The sequence below is a fragment of the Python bivittatus genome, unplaced genomic scaffold (genome assembly GCF_059951505.1).
Source record: "Python bivittatus isolate LINGU-HERP-01145 unplaced genomic scaffold, Pbiv_v1 ctg000610_np1212, whole genome shotgun sequence".
Classification (NCBI taxonomy): Eukaryota; Metazoa; Chordata; class Lepidosauria; order Squamata; family Pythonidae; genus Python; species Python bivittatus.
Window position 1 is genome coordinate 28,116,772 of NW_028277088.1, and position 13,242 is coordinate 28,130,013.

The 13,242-nt window shown below is 37.4% G+C and overlaps 1 protein-coding gene across 2 annotated transcripts in view; it reads right to left on the reverse strand.

Annotated features, from left to right (window-relative positions):
• The window catches only part of AGMO (alkylglycerol monooxygenase), a 135,072-nt gene extending 134,498 nt beyond the window's left edge, over positions 1-574 (reverse strand). Inside the window, exon 1 of one of the 2 annotated variants that reach the window (XM_088150658.1) lies at positions 231-563. In XM_088150658.1, coding sequence (XP_088006784.1) covers positions 231-362 — 132 coding nt within the window. In that variant the 5' untranslated portion in view covers positions 363-563. Of the gene's footprint in view, positions 1-230 lie in introns of both variants that reach the window. The other variant, XM_088150657.1, reaches the window with a different exon arrangement.
• Positions 575-13,242: the final 12,668 nt, after the last annotated feature.

Sequence of the window (13,242 nt, forward strand, 5' to 3'; positions counted from 1 at the left end):
GGGTGGGCGGCAACAATATGGGAGAAAACACTTCCTAAGTCTGAGAGAATTCTAAGAGAAACTTCCCCCTCCACGCTGAGGGACAATACGGCGTTTCAAGGTCCCGTTTTCACCCCAAACGTTCACCAGTCGGCTGCGTTCTCCAAAACGGCAGCGGGCTTTCAACTGTAGCGGTTTGTTGCGGGGGGGGGGGGGGGTGCACTTAGGAAGGTTGGATTACGAGCCCTCACCTTGTCCACGTAATCAGGAACTTCCTCGAGGCCGCGGAAAGAGCTCTCGTTGGGACCAAGGACGTAAAACATGGCGCGGAGATTCTGGAGAGGAGAGACCGCCACTCCAGGAGACGCGGCGGTGGCTGCCATGGTTTACGAGCCTAAAACGTTTGCACAGCGGCTTCTAGGAGGTGGCCCCTCCTCTCTATAGCGAGGCTAGCGAGAGGCTATCCGACGCAGATAAGGAGACACCTTCGTGGGTTGCTGAACTGGAGGAAGGTTCAATTCACAGGCTAGAAAATAATTACAGTTTCGGGGTGCAATTGGTTGCGCAGGCGTGGCGTTCCTCACTTTGTGTAGAAAGAGGTGTATTCCTGCACGAGGAAAGCTTTGGGCGTAAGATCCAAGAGATAGGCTCAGTTGACGGTGGTTCACAGACGTGAATAAATGATACCGGTTTATGGCTTAATGTAAGAGTCATTTCAAACTGTACAGGGGAGGTGTTTTAGTATTTTTGCAATTGTGCACTGCATCCAGGATGTTATTTTTTTCTTTTATTTGTTTTGCACCGCCAAGTATCTTTAACTAGTGAGGGTCTTTTAGAAGGTGTGTTTTCTGTAACCAGGGCTTGGAAGCACTGCTAAGGTATTATGGAAAATTAAGACAGCCTGTCAGTTAAGGATGCAAGGTTTCACCTTTCTCCACCATCATCCATTTTAATGGCTTGAGATGGATTCCCTCATGAAAATGACATTAACTACTGCCATTAGGAGATCGCACTAATCCCCTAGGGCCATCTCCTTTCAAAGGAAAGCCACCTATTATTTCTGGCAAAAGGAACATTTCACTGCCATTTCACTTTCAGTGAATGGCTGAGGAATTTCTCTGTGTTCCCATATTTACAATATGATCAGAATTTCAGTTTGTGTGAGTATGATCTCAAATATGGAATTTGCTAAAAAGGACTGTCAGAGCCCTAAAAAAGAGAAATCACAAGACCAAATGAAATTTAGACACTGAGCACAGTGCTAACTGAACCATCCCCGTGGCTAGAATACTCCTTTAAGCTTCCTTCAATTTTCTTATCAGGCTTCCTGTTTTTTTTCCTTTGCCTATTGAAGTCAATGACTCAACAAATTGGGAATGTGTAGATAAACTCCGAATCTTGACATGACTGTTGGGATTATGTTATAACCTATTAGTTTTACTTCCTTGAATGAAAAGTATTGATCCATCTGATCAAATGCTGAGCCACACTTTGAATGGGAAGCCATCTCTGTGTGTGGTCTGGGACAACCAGTTTCATTGTCACTCTTCCTAAAAAAAAAAAGTTCCTTCACTTACTAGTTAAGCCAGAATATTGGCAGTAGTCTCCCTCTAATGAGCTTCTCATATTGCCTGTTCGCACTTGCAGCCCATCATACAGTAAAATGTGTGGGCAATCACAGAGAGCAGCAGTGTTTTTCTGTGGTGTGGTGCCCTCAGTGTGAATCTCAACTTTTGTTTGAACAAGTCAAAAGTCTTTGGGTTACAATTAAAGAACAGGGATCTCAAAGACTGGGATTCTCTTACTAATAGGTTATTTCAGTATCCAAGGAAACAAAACTCTTAGAGGAAACGAAGGAACTAGCCCAACGTGATCTGCAGGCAGCTCATGTTTTTTGTTTTCTCTGAAGAACACTGTCCCACCTACTCCATGAACAGAAAACACTCAGAGGCTTCCTGTTTGAATCTCTTCAGAGCATTGCGGCAACATTAAATAAGAAACTCATAAAGAGACTTTGGGTAGGGTTAGAATGGGTTGGGCAACACCATTTGTCTTGGCAGTAGTTCATTGCAAAGTGAAATTTCATACAGACGTGAGCTGGGAATAGTTTGAATAAGAGTTGAAGTTATATGTAAATATGGGAAATAGCTTTACATAATAATAAGGATGTTAGAGCTTTAAAATATACTTTTAATCCATTCCTAGTTCAGCTCTTCATTTAGATTAGCACCGTGGCAAAACTGCAAATTATTCCTAGCTGTTCTTAGTATGATAAGGAATGTGTATGTTCATATTCCCTATGTCCAATATATGGTGCAATAATAGTGATACCTTTAATTGCAAAAGAGTTCCAAGTTCATGTTTACATAATCATCATGTCATATATTTGTGTTACTTAAAAGATTCCATAACCTTGTACCTAATTCCATTCCTTTAATCTGCACATGATTAACATCTGTAGCCAGCAAAATATTTTGTAGTTAGTGAATGACCTATTTTGCCACCTAAATAAATGATTAATCTTTGTGAACAAGAGCAAAAATGTCCAAATTACCATGCCCACAGTCAAGTATACATAGTATCCTGGAGAAAAGTCTGTGCTAATGAATGTTTTAAATAAGCTTTATACATTTTCCCTTGCAATATGTTATTAAAAATATGAAATTGGTAGGATTTGTATCAGTCCATCTATTTACTGAGAAGATCTGCTTTTTCATTATAATGGAAATACTAAGTAATAAAAATATATCAGCATAATACTAATCAATAAAATATGTAATAAAAACTAAAGCTCTAAAATGTAAAATTATATAGAACTACAGTTTCTATCAGAACAGATGTATACATTCATGCATGGTGTAAAAAATACAGGCAGAAAAGGATTTTTTCTTCCTTATTGTAGAATATTAGAACTCAAGTGTAGGGAGATTCTGCACTAATAGGCCATATCAACTAGCCATACTGGCTGGGTTTATATAGTGTACTAAGCCATAATGTAGTTTGCTTGGCTGTATTTTAGCGCAGCATATAAACATGGCCAGCATAGTTTTTATATTCTAGTTTATGGCTTAGAATGAATCCAGTGGTGAGCAAACCATGCCTTTACATGGAATTAAGTATTCACATGGTTACTACTTTAAACAATTATTAAAAGGGAACAAGAACAACAGCATAGCACCAGTCTTAAAGGTGGTGCATGACCGTTTACTTGTAAAATAAAAATCAGCATCCCTTAAATTCTAGTTGCTACATGTAACAGTTGAAGAGGGCTACCTGGAGGCACATGAACAATTGGGTGATGCAAAATGCTGACCTTAGGCTGACTTTATCCATTAGGGCTCTTCTTCCATTCTTAAATGTAATAAGGAAAAAGTATTCAATTAAATGTTTGGGCAGATAAATGAATTTTAAACTGTTGTTTAAAAAATAATTGGATTGTTACCTACAGTAAGTCTAGAAAAGGTGTTGAAAAAATATCACCACTAAGAAGGCCCTTTCCTATCACCACAGGACCGGTTTCTGAAACCAGAAGAACCTCCAATTAGGGCTTCTAGATAAATCATAATCAATAAGCATACGAACAATGTAGGGAAGGGGGCAACTGATGAAATGAACATTCTGATACAAGTTCTACCCTTTTGTACTGCATGCAAGTACTAAAGGGCAGAGCTCACATTCTAATATCACAATCCACATTTTGTCATTGTAGTTAGGAACAGATACCTATGTCACTAGGATTTGCAATTTACTATTGAGAGGAACCATGTAAATGTTTATAATTTAATGTCCTTTTAACGAAAGTATTTATGATATTTTTTAAAGGTGAGCCACCTTTTTTTCTAGTCTTGCTTCAAACAGCAGCTACACAAACAAGAGTTAAACAGGTGAAGCTGTTTCTAGATTCAGCATTTACCAGTCATCTGGAAAAAGTTTCAGCTGTTAAAATTCTCTATTTCAGTTGCTTTTACAAAAGTGTTGTTAGGTAGCAAATCAGCTTACATTGTGCTACATGGTGCAGAGTTTTATCCTTCAGCATATGCCAAAAATTTCCAAAATGCATTCCCTGAGACAGCCAAGCCATTTCACCTAATGGCAAAAACCAGTCTGGGATTACATTACAACTATAATTTAGTAAAAGGTCCCCTTATTCCATTTGTGTAATTTATCAAGCTGCTTCATTGTTCATTTAATCCTTCTACTGCATTTCCTGCTTGGTTCTTGACAGGACCAGCATTCCTGTCCCCTCCCCTGTGCAGCGCAATGGAGCCCAGCCTGAATTTGCTCCCCAAGGCACATGGTCCTGCCCTCTCAGTTCCCATATTGAATATTGAACAAGGAGTTGGAGGGGAAAAGTGAATAAAACATAACTCTGCATTATCATGATCCAAGTTCATCTGGAAAGTTATATTCAAGTTCAAATGAGTGGATGCTGAGTCTTTCTTCAGATCTCACTGTTTCATAGCTTGGTTGTACTTTAAACTAAGCCATAGTTTGCTTAGCCACAGTTTATAGAAGAAACCACATTTGGCTGCATACACAAATATGCTTCACACAAATTGGATGAACCACATTATGCTTTAGTGAGATATGTGTATCCAACTACAAAAGGTATAAGATGCTCACCACTTTGTACTGCTCCATTTCTGTCCTGTTTCAGGCAAATACCTTAACAGATACAGTGTACAGGAAAGAATAAGAATTCTCCGGGATGGTAGTTCAAACTGCAATTCAGTTATAAAAATGCTTTGGATTATAGCCCATGGGAGAATGGAAAACACATAATTCTCTCCTTCTCTATCATTCCTGCAGTAAGTAACAGGCTTCCACACAGTCAGTGGCTGTTTCCAAATCCATTGAGGAGAGTATTACAAAGTTAGAAAGGAAAAATCATAACTTTGGAATTTACCAAATTATATTTAGTTGGAGGAATCCTTCCAGAGCAGCAGACTGTTTTGACAGCAGCTGTGATCAAAATGTGGATGGATTTTTCTGAGTGTGTTTTTATTTACTAATTTGGGAAAGTCTGAATCTATGGGATTTTATTTGAGGCATATTGATGACATTGGCAGACTTTAATATATATGTAGCATGTTGCTGTATTTTAAAGGATAATGATATACAAAGTTGAAACATATATCATGCCTGTGATAGGCAATCCATGTTATACAAAACATTTGGTCAATTGCTGGTTTATGCATAAGACTTTCACTGATTCACATTCCTACATAAAAGAAATATCTAAAAGTCTTGAAGCAAATGGTGAGGTGCCATTTAGAAAGAGGGAGGGAGGTAAATCTTCCTTTGGTTTTAAAACATCCTGTCACATGTCCAACAGAATGACTTGGCTCACTTCTTGTGTTAAGTCACATTTGTTTTAACATGGTTTGTTAAATAAACCACAAATGGTGAATCCATGCAACACACTAAGTTGGGGGGGGGGAACATGACTTAGCATCAGATGCATGCAGTCAACGAGTGAGTTGTGGATTTAAAATAAAAGTTAAGAATGTCTTGTCTTTTTATACAGTACAATATCTGAAGCAATTTGTAGAAACATATTCCAGGAGAAATTGAAATAAGTTTTTGATGTCCTACCACTCAAACCACCAAGCTGCTTTTATATTCACTGAAGAAAAAATATGGGTTCTATAATGGATACATATATTCACATGATTTACCCAGTTTACCTGTCCTTCAGGTGGGTAGAATAAAGAAATACTGTAAAATGGGGAGTCTCACTTTGTTTTCCATTGCCATGGGTGCAGAGGAGATCTTTTAGATCTTTTAGTTACTTTTAGAGCAAGTAGACTGGGGAAGTGATTGAGCTTGATTTTGAAAAAGAGTTGAAAGTGCTAAGGGAAGAATTTCTGTCTCTCATGCCAGAGAAAGCTGTTTTGTAAATAAGGAATGGGTGACAGGAATCTTCAAGATGAGCATCCACTAGACCATTGACTCAAAAAGGCAGGAAGAAGAGACACAGGATTCAAATTTTGAGACTAACATATATAAAGATCAGGGTTCTTGGATGTTCTTAGATGAACTTCTTCTAAATATGGCTTCCCAGTTCTCTGCAGTAAATGTATTTATATAACCTTCAGCCTGCTTGGAAATGTGGAGAGGGTGATGATCTAATTGTACCTAGCAGCAGCCTCAGACTTGGTTTATAATTTGTGGGAGATCATCAGAAAATCCCAGGCTATAAACTAGATTCCAGAAGAAGTTATGACAAATCACTTCCACATTGTTGCCAAGAAGTTCATGTGGTCACCAGACTCAAGTACATTTTCACCCTGCAGGCTATAGCTCGAGTTCTGATCAGTCCATCACAGACTTTCTTTTATGGTTGCTAGTGCATTTTTTAAAAAGTGCCTTCTTACCAGTACCTGCTGGAATACTGGGTTAAAAGCAATAATGCTTCTGGCTATAGTATGCTGGCATTTGGGTGAATTTGGTAGGAAAGTCTTTTAAACATCTCAGGGTAGCTTAGCGTGTTCTGCAAACCATCCCATAGCAGGATCTTTTCTTTTATACCAAGAAAACCAATTTCAAATTGCCTGTTGTGGAATATAGTCTTTGTTGCCTGCTACATGGAGAATCTACCTTACCAATGTAACCTTCCTACAAACTAGAGGCAAATCTTAGCTGCAGCTACAGTCTCTAGAACAGAGTAAATGCAGAAGGCAGACTTGTTGCTGTACTAGTAAGATTTTATACTAACTTTGAAGTCTAATTGAGGCCCCTTGTGGGACCATGCACCCCACTTGCCATAAATCATTTTTCCAGGTGCTCCACAGGCATGTAAGTTGCTAAGAGCCTGTTGTCAGCTTTGAAAAGTAAGTCAAATTTCCTCTCCCTCCCTTCAGTCATCAAAGGGACCTTTGCCAAAAGGTGAAAATGTTCAGGTACGGAATGGCACAGTTCCTCTAAGTTTGCCCAAACCCCATTACAAATAAGACATCTCCTGCTGACTTCAGCAAGGGCTAGCTCAGAATTGTAGGAAATGTATACAATCTTTGAGACATTTTTTTCCTACAAAGTCTGTCTTCAAAAATATCAATAAAGAATGTCAGGCCATTTCTCACATGTGGTACACATAAATGGTACAACACCATACAAGAGTAACTGTTGTCCCCACCTTAGTTTCCCCAGAGTAAAGGTGAGATAGATGCCGTAATAAGTTCTTCCAGAGATCAAATGACTAGGTCTTATGGATGTTTTATTGTGTAAACCTGTAAAAATAAATAAGAACATTACAAAAGGCAGGGGAGTTATTCATTGTGCGCCGAATTACATGAATTAAACCTACTGCACCAAATAATTCACAAGAAATGACTGCTTAGATAAGCTAGCTTGGCCAAGTTGTCAGTGTGTTTCTGTGTTCGGACTTCTGAGTCTTAATCCTCTGAGCATCAACAATATTATATAATCCCATGGGGAGAAGAAGGTCAGGAAGTGTCAGAAATAAACTGGCACAAGAAAAAGCTAGGTAGCATCATTGCATGTTGGTTTGGGGATTCAACAGCTGACACTTTTCTCCTTGAGTCAATATTGATCTAATATCCTGGAGAAACAGAGCATCTCTGTTGGAGGTACAGAGGCAGAGAGAGAAAGAGACAAAAACTAAGGCTGGTAATACATGACTTTTAAAGGTTTTAGTGGGGAAGAGAAATTCTCCCACCTTTTTTTGAAGTGGGGCTCACCATTAGCAAAGGCAGTAGCATAGTTTTTTTTTTCTACAGGAAGTTGTGTGTTCTGCTGATACAAGAACTGTGTTGGCCTATTGTGGAATTATTTTGCAAATTCTACAGTGTCCTCAACCTGTAATCGTTCTGTGATAGTGTTCCAATAACATTTTTCTTTTAAAAAATAAGTGGTGAAAATACTACAAACTTGCGTTTTCCTGATAAACTTTGCAGAGAGGAATCAAAACCTGTTCACAGAAAAGTATTTTTGCTCAGCTTAGTTTCCTATCATTCTAATTCTGTTAATTGAGTTCATTAAGTTGTTTGACCAATTTCATTTATGAGTCCAAAAGCCTTAATTGCAGCAGTTTCAAAAAACTCAGTATAACAAAACAGGACATATCCTTTTGTTTTTTCCAAGGTCTTTCTATCTGTGAAATCATAAGAATGGCAGAAATCTATGACCAAATATCAGCACTCCCATAAACACTCCAATTCCTGGATTTGTCCATTTTGATTATAGTGTTTATTGGCTTAATTATATGTTATATAAATGACAACATATAAATACCTGTAAACTGTAGAATGCATAAATATTGGGGTCTGCCGTACTATAAGGCTGTGACTTATTCACAAGGCAGCCACATGCTTTTCATATATTTAGTTTTTATTGCAGATTCAGTCTAGATATAATAGTTCTAAAACAGCTTCTCTTCATTTATTCTAACAAAAGAGAATGTGATTACCTAAAGTTACTTGGTGAGCTTTATGGTTAAACTTCATGTTGCCTACTTTATGGTTAAGATATACTGTGTCCAACATGCAAGTATTTATATACTTCAGACCTATCACAATTTTGCTGACAGGACTGACCTGTGACTGTACACTAAATAATGGAAACAGCCATCTTAGTTTCTCAGCATTTTTCTCCAACAGATTGTCCTTTTTTTTTTTTGGTAATAATTTCATTAAAGATTATATGATACAGATAAAACTAATACTTCTAATCTACATAGAATAAAATATATACAAATTTTAAAAAATTAAATTAAGAAAATTAAAAAATAAAGAAGTTCAGAAAAAGAAAAAAGAAGCCTCCCCCTTCACCCCCAGCAAGTATAATAAACATTAACAATTTATCAACATCTCTTAAAATAAAACCAACCATCTCTTCATCCCATATCTCACCCCATTCTCTACAAACAAATCTTTAAAGCTTCATCATTCCATCTTAATCAGCAAAAGTCCATTAAGGTTATCAGAAATAGCAACATAACTATTGCAAACTGTATCTAGTAAACCTACTTTGAATATTTCCTTTTACATTTATATCTGGTTTTCTATTTAAACAAATCCCCCCTATCTCTTCTCTTCAGACAAATCTTTAAAACATAGTCATCCAGTCCTAATCAACATAAATCCATTAAATTTTACCAAAGGTAGCAACCCATTTATTTTAGCCTTGATCAAATAAACCGGTTTTGTATTCTTTCCTTTTTTCCAGCAATCTTTAGCCCCCTCAAATAATGTCCTAACATCTGCCCTCTTTTTATGCTGTCTTTGTCTCTTTTCCCGAAATCATTGGCATCTTTAACAAGCCCCTTTTGTATGTACAGTATGAAAAAGTTATCCACATCACTCTTCATATTCTTACTGTCTCTTCTCACAAAATTGTTGACAACTGCAACATGTCCCTTTTGAAAATCCAATATATAGAGGTTGTCCAGATTATTCTTCTGATTTAATATTTGTGTGTGTGATGGAATGGTTTGGTGAAGGCCGCGCTCGGGGAGATAAGCATTTCCTTAGCCCCCTGAAAGAGCGTGGGAAGGTGAAGAGGATGAGACTGGCACCACCCTAAGGAATTCACAGTGTTTGCTTGCTGGCTTGGGGAGTTTAGATTCAGTCTGGTGAGATTTCTGTCTTGTAGGTGAAAGCTAATAAATGCTATAGAACTATATCTGTATTGTCTCGTGGAGTTCTTTGGGCTGAACCTGACAGTGTGCCCTTTTAATTGTTAAGTCATCAAGCAGTTTCAATTATATATCCAATATTTCATATTTTTGTATATCCACTATTTCATCTTTTTCTATCTCTTTCTTATAAATCCACATTCAAATCAATTTCATTTTTATTTAATGGAACTTGTTCCTTTTCAGTGATACCATATAATTTTTCTATCATAGATTTTTCTATCATAGATTTCTCTTAATGGATCCATTGATGTACTTGTTTCCTTCTGGTGCCCTTTAGTGACCAACCTTCAAAGTCTTCTTATCAGTTATTCTTTTTCCAGATATGAGCAGAAAAAGTTTCCCATGGGAAGGATTCTTACAATTAATTTCAAAGTTAGTGTGATGGAATGGAATTATGAAGGCCAGACTCTGGGAGAAAAACATTTTCTTTCATCTCCTGAGTCGCGGGGGAGAGATAAGAGGATGAGGCTGGCACCTCCCTGAGGAATTCACAATGTTGTGGCTGGCATTGCTTGGGAGTGTGGGAAGATTCTTGCTAGAGCTTGTAGCTAATAAACATTGCTGGACTGAATAGACATGGTCTCTTGGAGTTCCTTGGGCTAGGCCTGACAAGAATCTTCCCAGACTCCCAAGCAATGCCAGCCACAACATTGTGAATTCCTCAGGGAGGTGCCAGCCTCATCCTCTTATCTCTCCCCCGTGACTCAGGAGATGAAAGAAAATGTTTTTCTCCCTGAGTCTGGCCTTCATGATTCCATTCCATCACAGTTAGGGTTAGGGCTGCCTCGCCTAATGACTGAGGCATTCACTTACTGTAATAACAGCAACTTGGACTGCCAGGATTGCAGTTGCTAAGAGAAGCAGTGAGCGATAATTCACTTAATGACCATATCACTTAGCAACCTAAATTCCGGTCCCAATTGTGGTTGTTAAGCGAGGACTACCTGTAGTCACAAAAAACAAGTGTCTGGAGTATATATGGGTGATCTCATGATCTGTCCTTTCTCCGGAGAGATTTCAGCAGTTTAGATCCAGCATCCAGCTGCCATTTTCAGCTGTAACGTCTCCCACTATCTCTGAGATATCAGTTCACTATTTCTTCATTGGAAGTTTCCCTCCAACAGATTTTCCTTTTAGCAGTTATGCAGAAGCAGAAATTAATCACATAATACAAGCAGAATTATAGGAATTAAGCACAGGGAGATGGAGGCCTCAGAAAAGTGACCACATAGAGCTAATATTTGGAGTATACTTTTATTTGGATTTTTGTGGGGATATGTTTTTGTTGTACCTAATGCCTCTGAGATAATTTACAAGTAGTATTGTTATTCTTGTGCTTCTATTTATTTCATTTTAGTAGGACATTGGCCCCCTTTTTAGCTAGGTAAGTCTCAGCACACGTTATCCTTTTAAATTCATGTCTTGCTTTTTTTGCCTTTTATTGATAAAACAGAAGAAAGAGAAAAAAGAAAATAATGAAAAAAGAAAAGGAAGAAAAAAGATAAAACAATACAACCCAAATTTATATATGTGTGCATGTGTGTAATTTTCACACATGCATATATAATTCCCACAACAGTTTCAATAAAGGATAACCATATTTCATTGTAATTGTCGATGTAAATAGCATGTTTATAAATCACAAGTAACGTCAGGTTTTCAATCCACTGAGAAGATAGGATCATAAATGTGTCTTTTCAGTGTTGAAGGCCTAGTCTCTTAGCAATGAGAAGAGTACAGAAAATCCATATCCATTGTCCGGCCATCATTTTCTGTGGTCACCTTTGAAAAACATCCATTATAACTTTGAATAGAAATCACACATTACCAGAAACTGTCATATAGCCAATTCTTTGTGGACATCTTCTTATTGCAACCCACTGAAACACTGAGATACTCTGAGTATATTAAGAACATTAGGAGCAATTCTGTGTTGCATTTTTTATGTCAAGGAAGGGGGGAAAAGGCTGTTCACTAAAAAAGAGTAGCCATTTGATATTATCCAGATGTATGTAGACTATAACTAGAGAAAACAAAATAAAGTCCAGTCTTGAAAGTACAGACAATGCCAAAAGCAATTTATGACATGGCAGGATTATCTGCTTGCTGTTCAGACTTCTTTTAGAAAGGAAAAATTTCTCTTGGGCATCCAGTTTGTGTCTGTACTTTGTGCAGTTCCTCACTGGAAAGCAGCGTCTAATGTTTAAGGGAAACATGCACGACATCACAAAGGAATTAGACTGAAATCCTATACAGTACATTCTAGCCTACTGAATTCTGGGGTGCTTTCTTAAAAGTAAACATACTTGGGATTACACTGTTAAAACACAGCAGTGGCTGGTCCCCGTAAGACAGGGCTTACTTGCAGGGAGTTTACTTGCCTGCTTGATGAGATCATGTGATCTGTGCAAATGCCTACCCCAGGAAGGCTTGCCAGGCCCCCTTTCAGATATCATTCTTTTGCCATTGAAAGAGTAGATTTTAGCTGGCTCTGTGTCATTAGTTTAAGTCTGGCTTTATATATGCCTTTATGCTGCTTTTATCAGGATGTTGATTTGTTAATTTGCTCTTGAACATTTCTTGCTCACTGTGATGAATTTTTAACAGCTGCTTTCTATTGCTTTATCTATTTGTTGCTAATTTTACTCACAGCTTGTGTGCATTATTATTTTGTTTTAAGTTATTGGAAGGGTTTTATTGAAGGCTTGGAAACAAAACAAAACAGTGAGGAAGGAACAACTTAATTAAACAGTTGGACTTCTTCCTCCAAAATATCCAGCATGGGCTAGAACAGAAAAGCTGAAAATATATTTCTTTCCTTATTACATACTAACTTTTCAAGAAGAATCAATTATGTTTGATGTTCTTAGGAAACATCAACTCCATGACTCTGAATGAATGTATTTATTAATATAGAGATAATCTGTATAACTTTGAAAGTCTTTGAAAGGGAAACTTCACAAATTTGAGGAGGCACTAGTGAAGCTTTTCTCATAGCATTTGCCTCTTTCTAACGCTTTGCACAGTCCTTATGAATGTATATGTAGAATACCTTATAGTATATTGTGTGCAATGCACTAATATACCAATTTGTATCTTTCCTAGACTAGAGATGGATGGGTGGATATTGCAGCATCAGTATCAGAATCTGGGCCATCTGGGCTCAGAGGAACCCAATGTATTTCCTATACAAATGCATTGCTACTTGTACCACAATATCCTGCAAAAAAAAAAAAAAAAAAAATCGGGAGAAAATATCCTGTAACAGAAAATTGGCCAACTGGAGGGGGAAAAAAACCAAATATTTCATTTTGGAAATCTGGCAATTCCTTGAAATGTTCCAGATAGAATATAAAGGAACTGAAATCAAAGATGTAAAAAATGAATGAGAAGTTTCCTTCGCATCAAGAAGCTTACATGTGAGAGCAAGCTCAAAGTCTGTTAATGTTTTTAAATGTAGTACTCCTCTCTGTTCTGTATTACACCAAGCTGTCTAATTTTATCCTCCTGTTAATTCCATTTTATGTTATCCTACACTGTACTTTCTTGATAGAATATGACAATTTTAGGCAATTCGAAGGTAATATCATGCCTGACACATGACT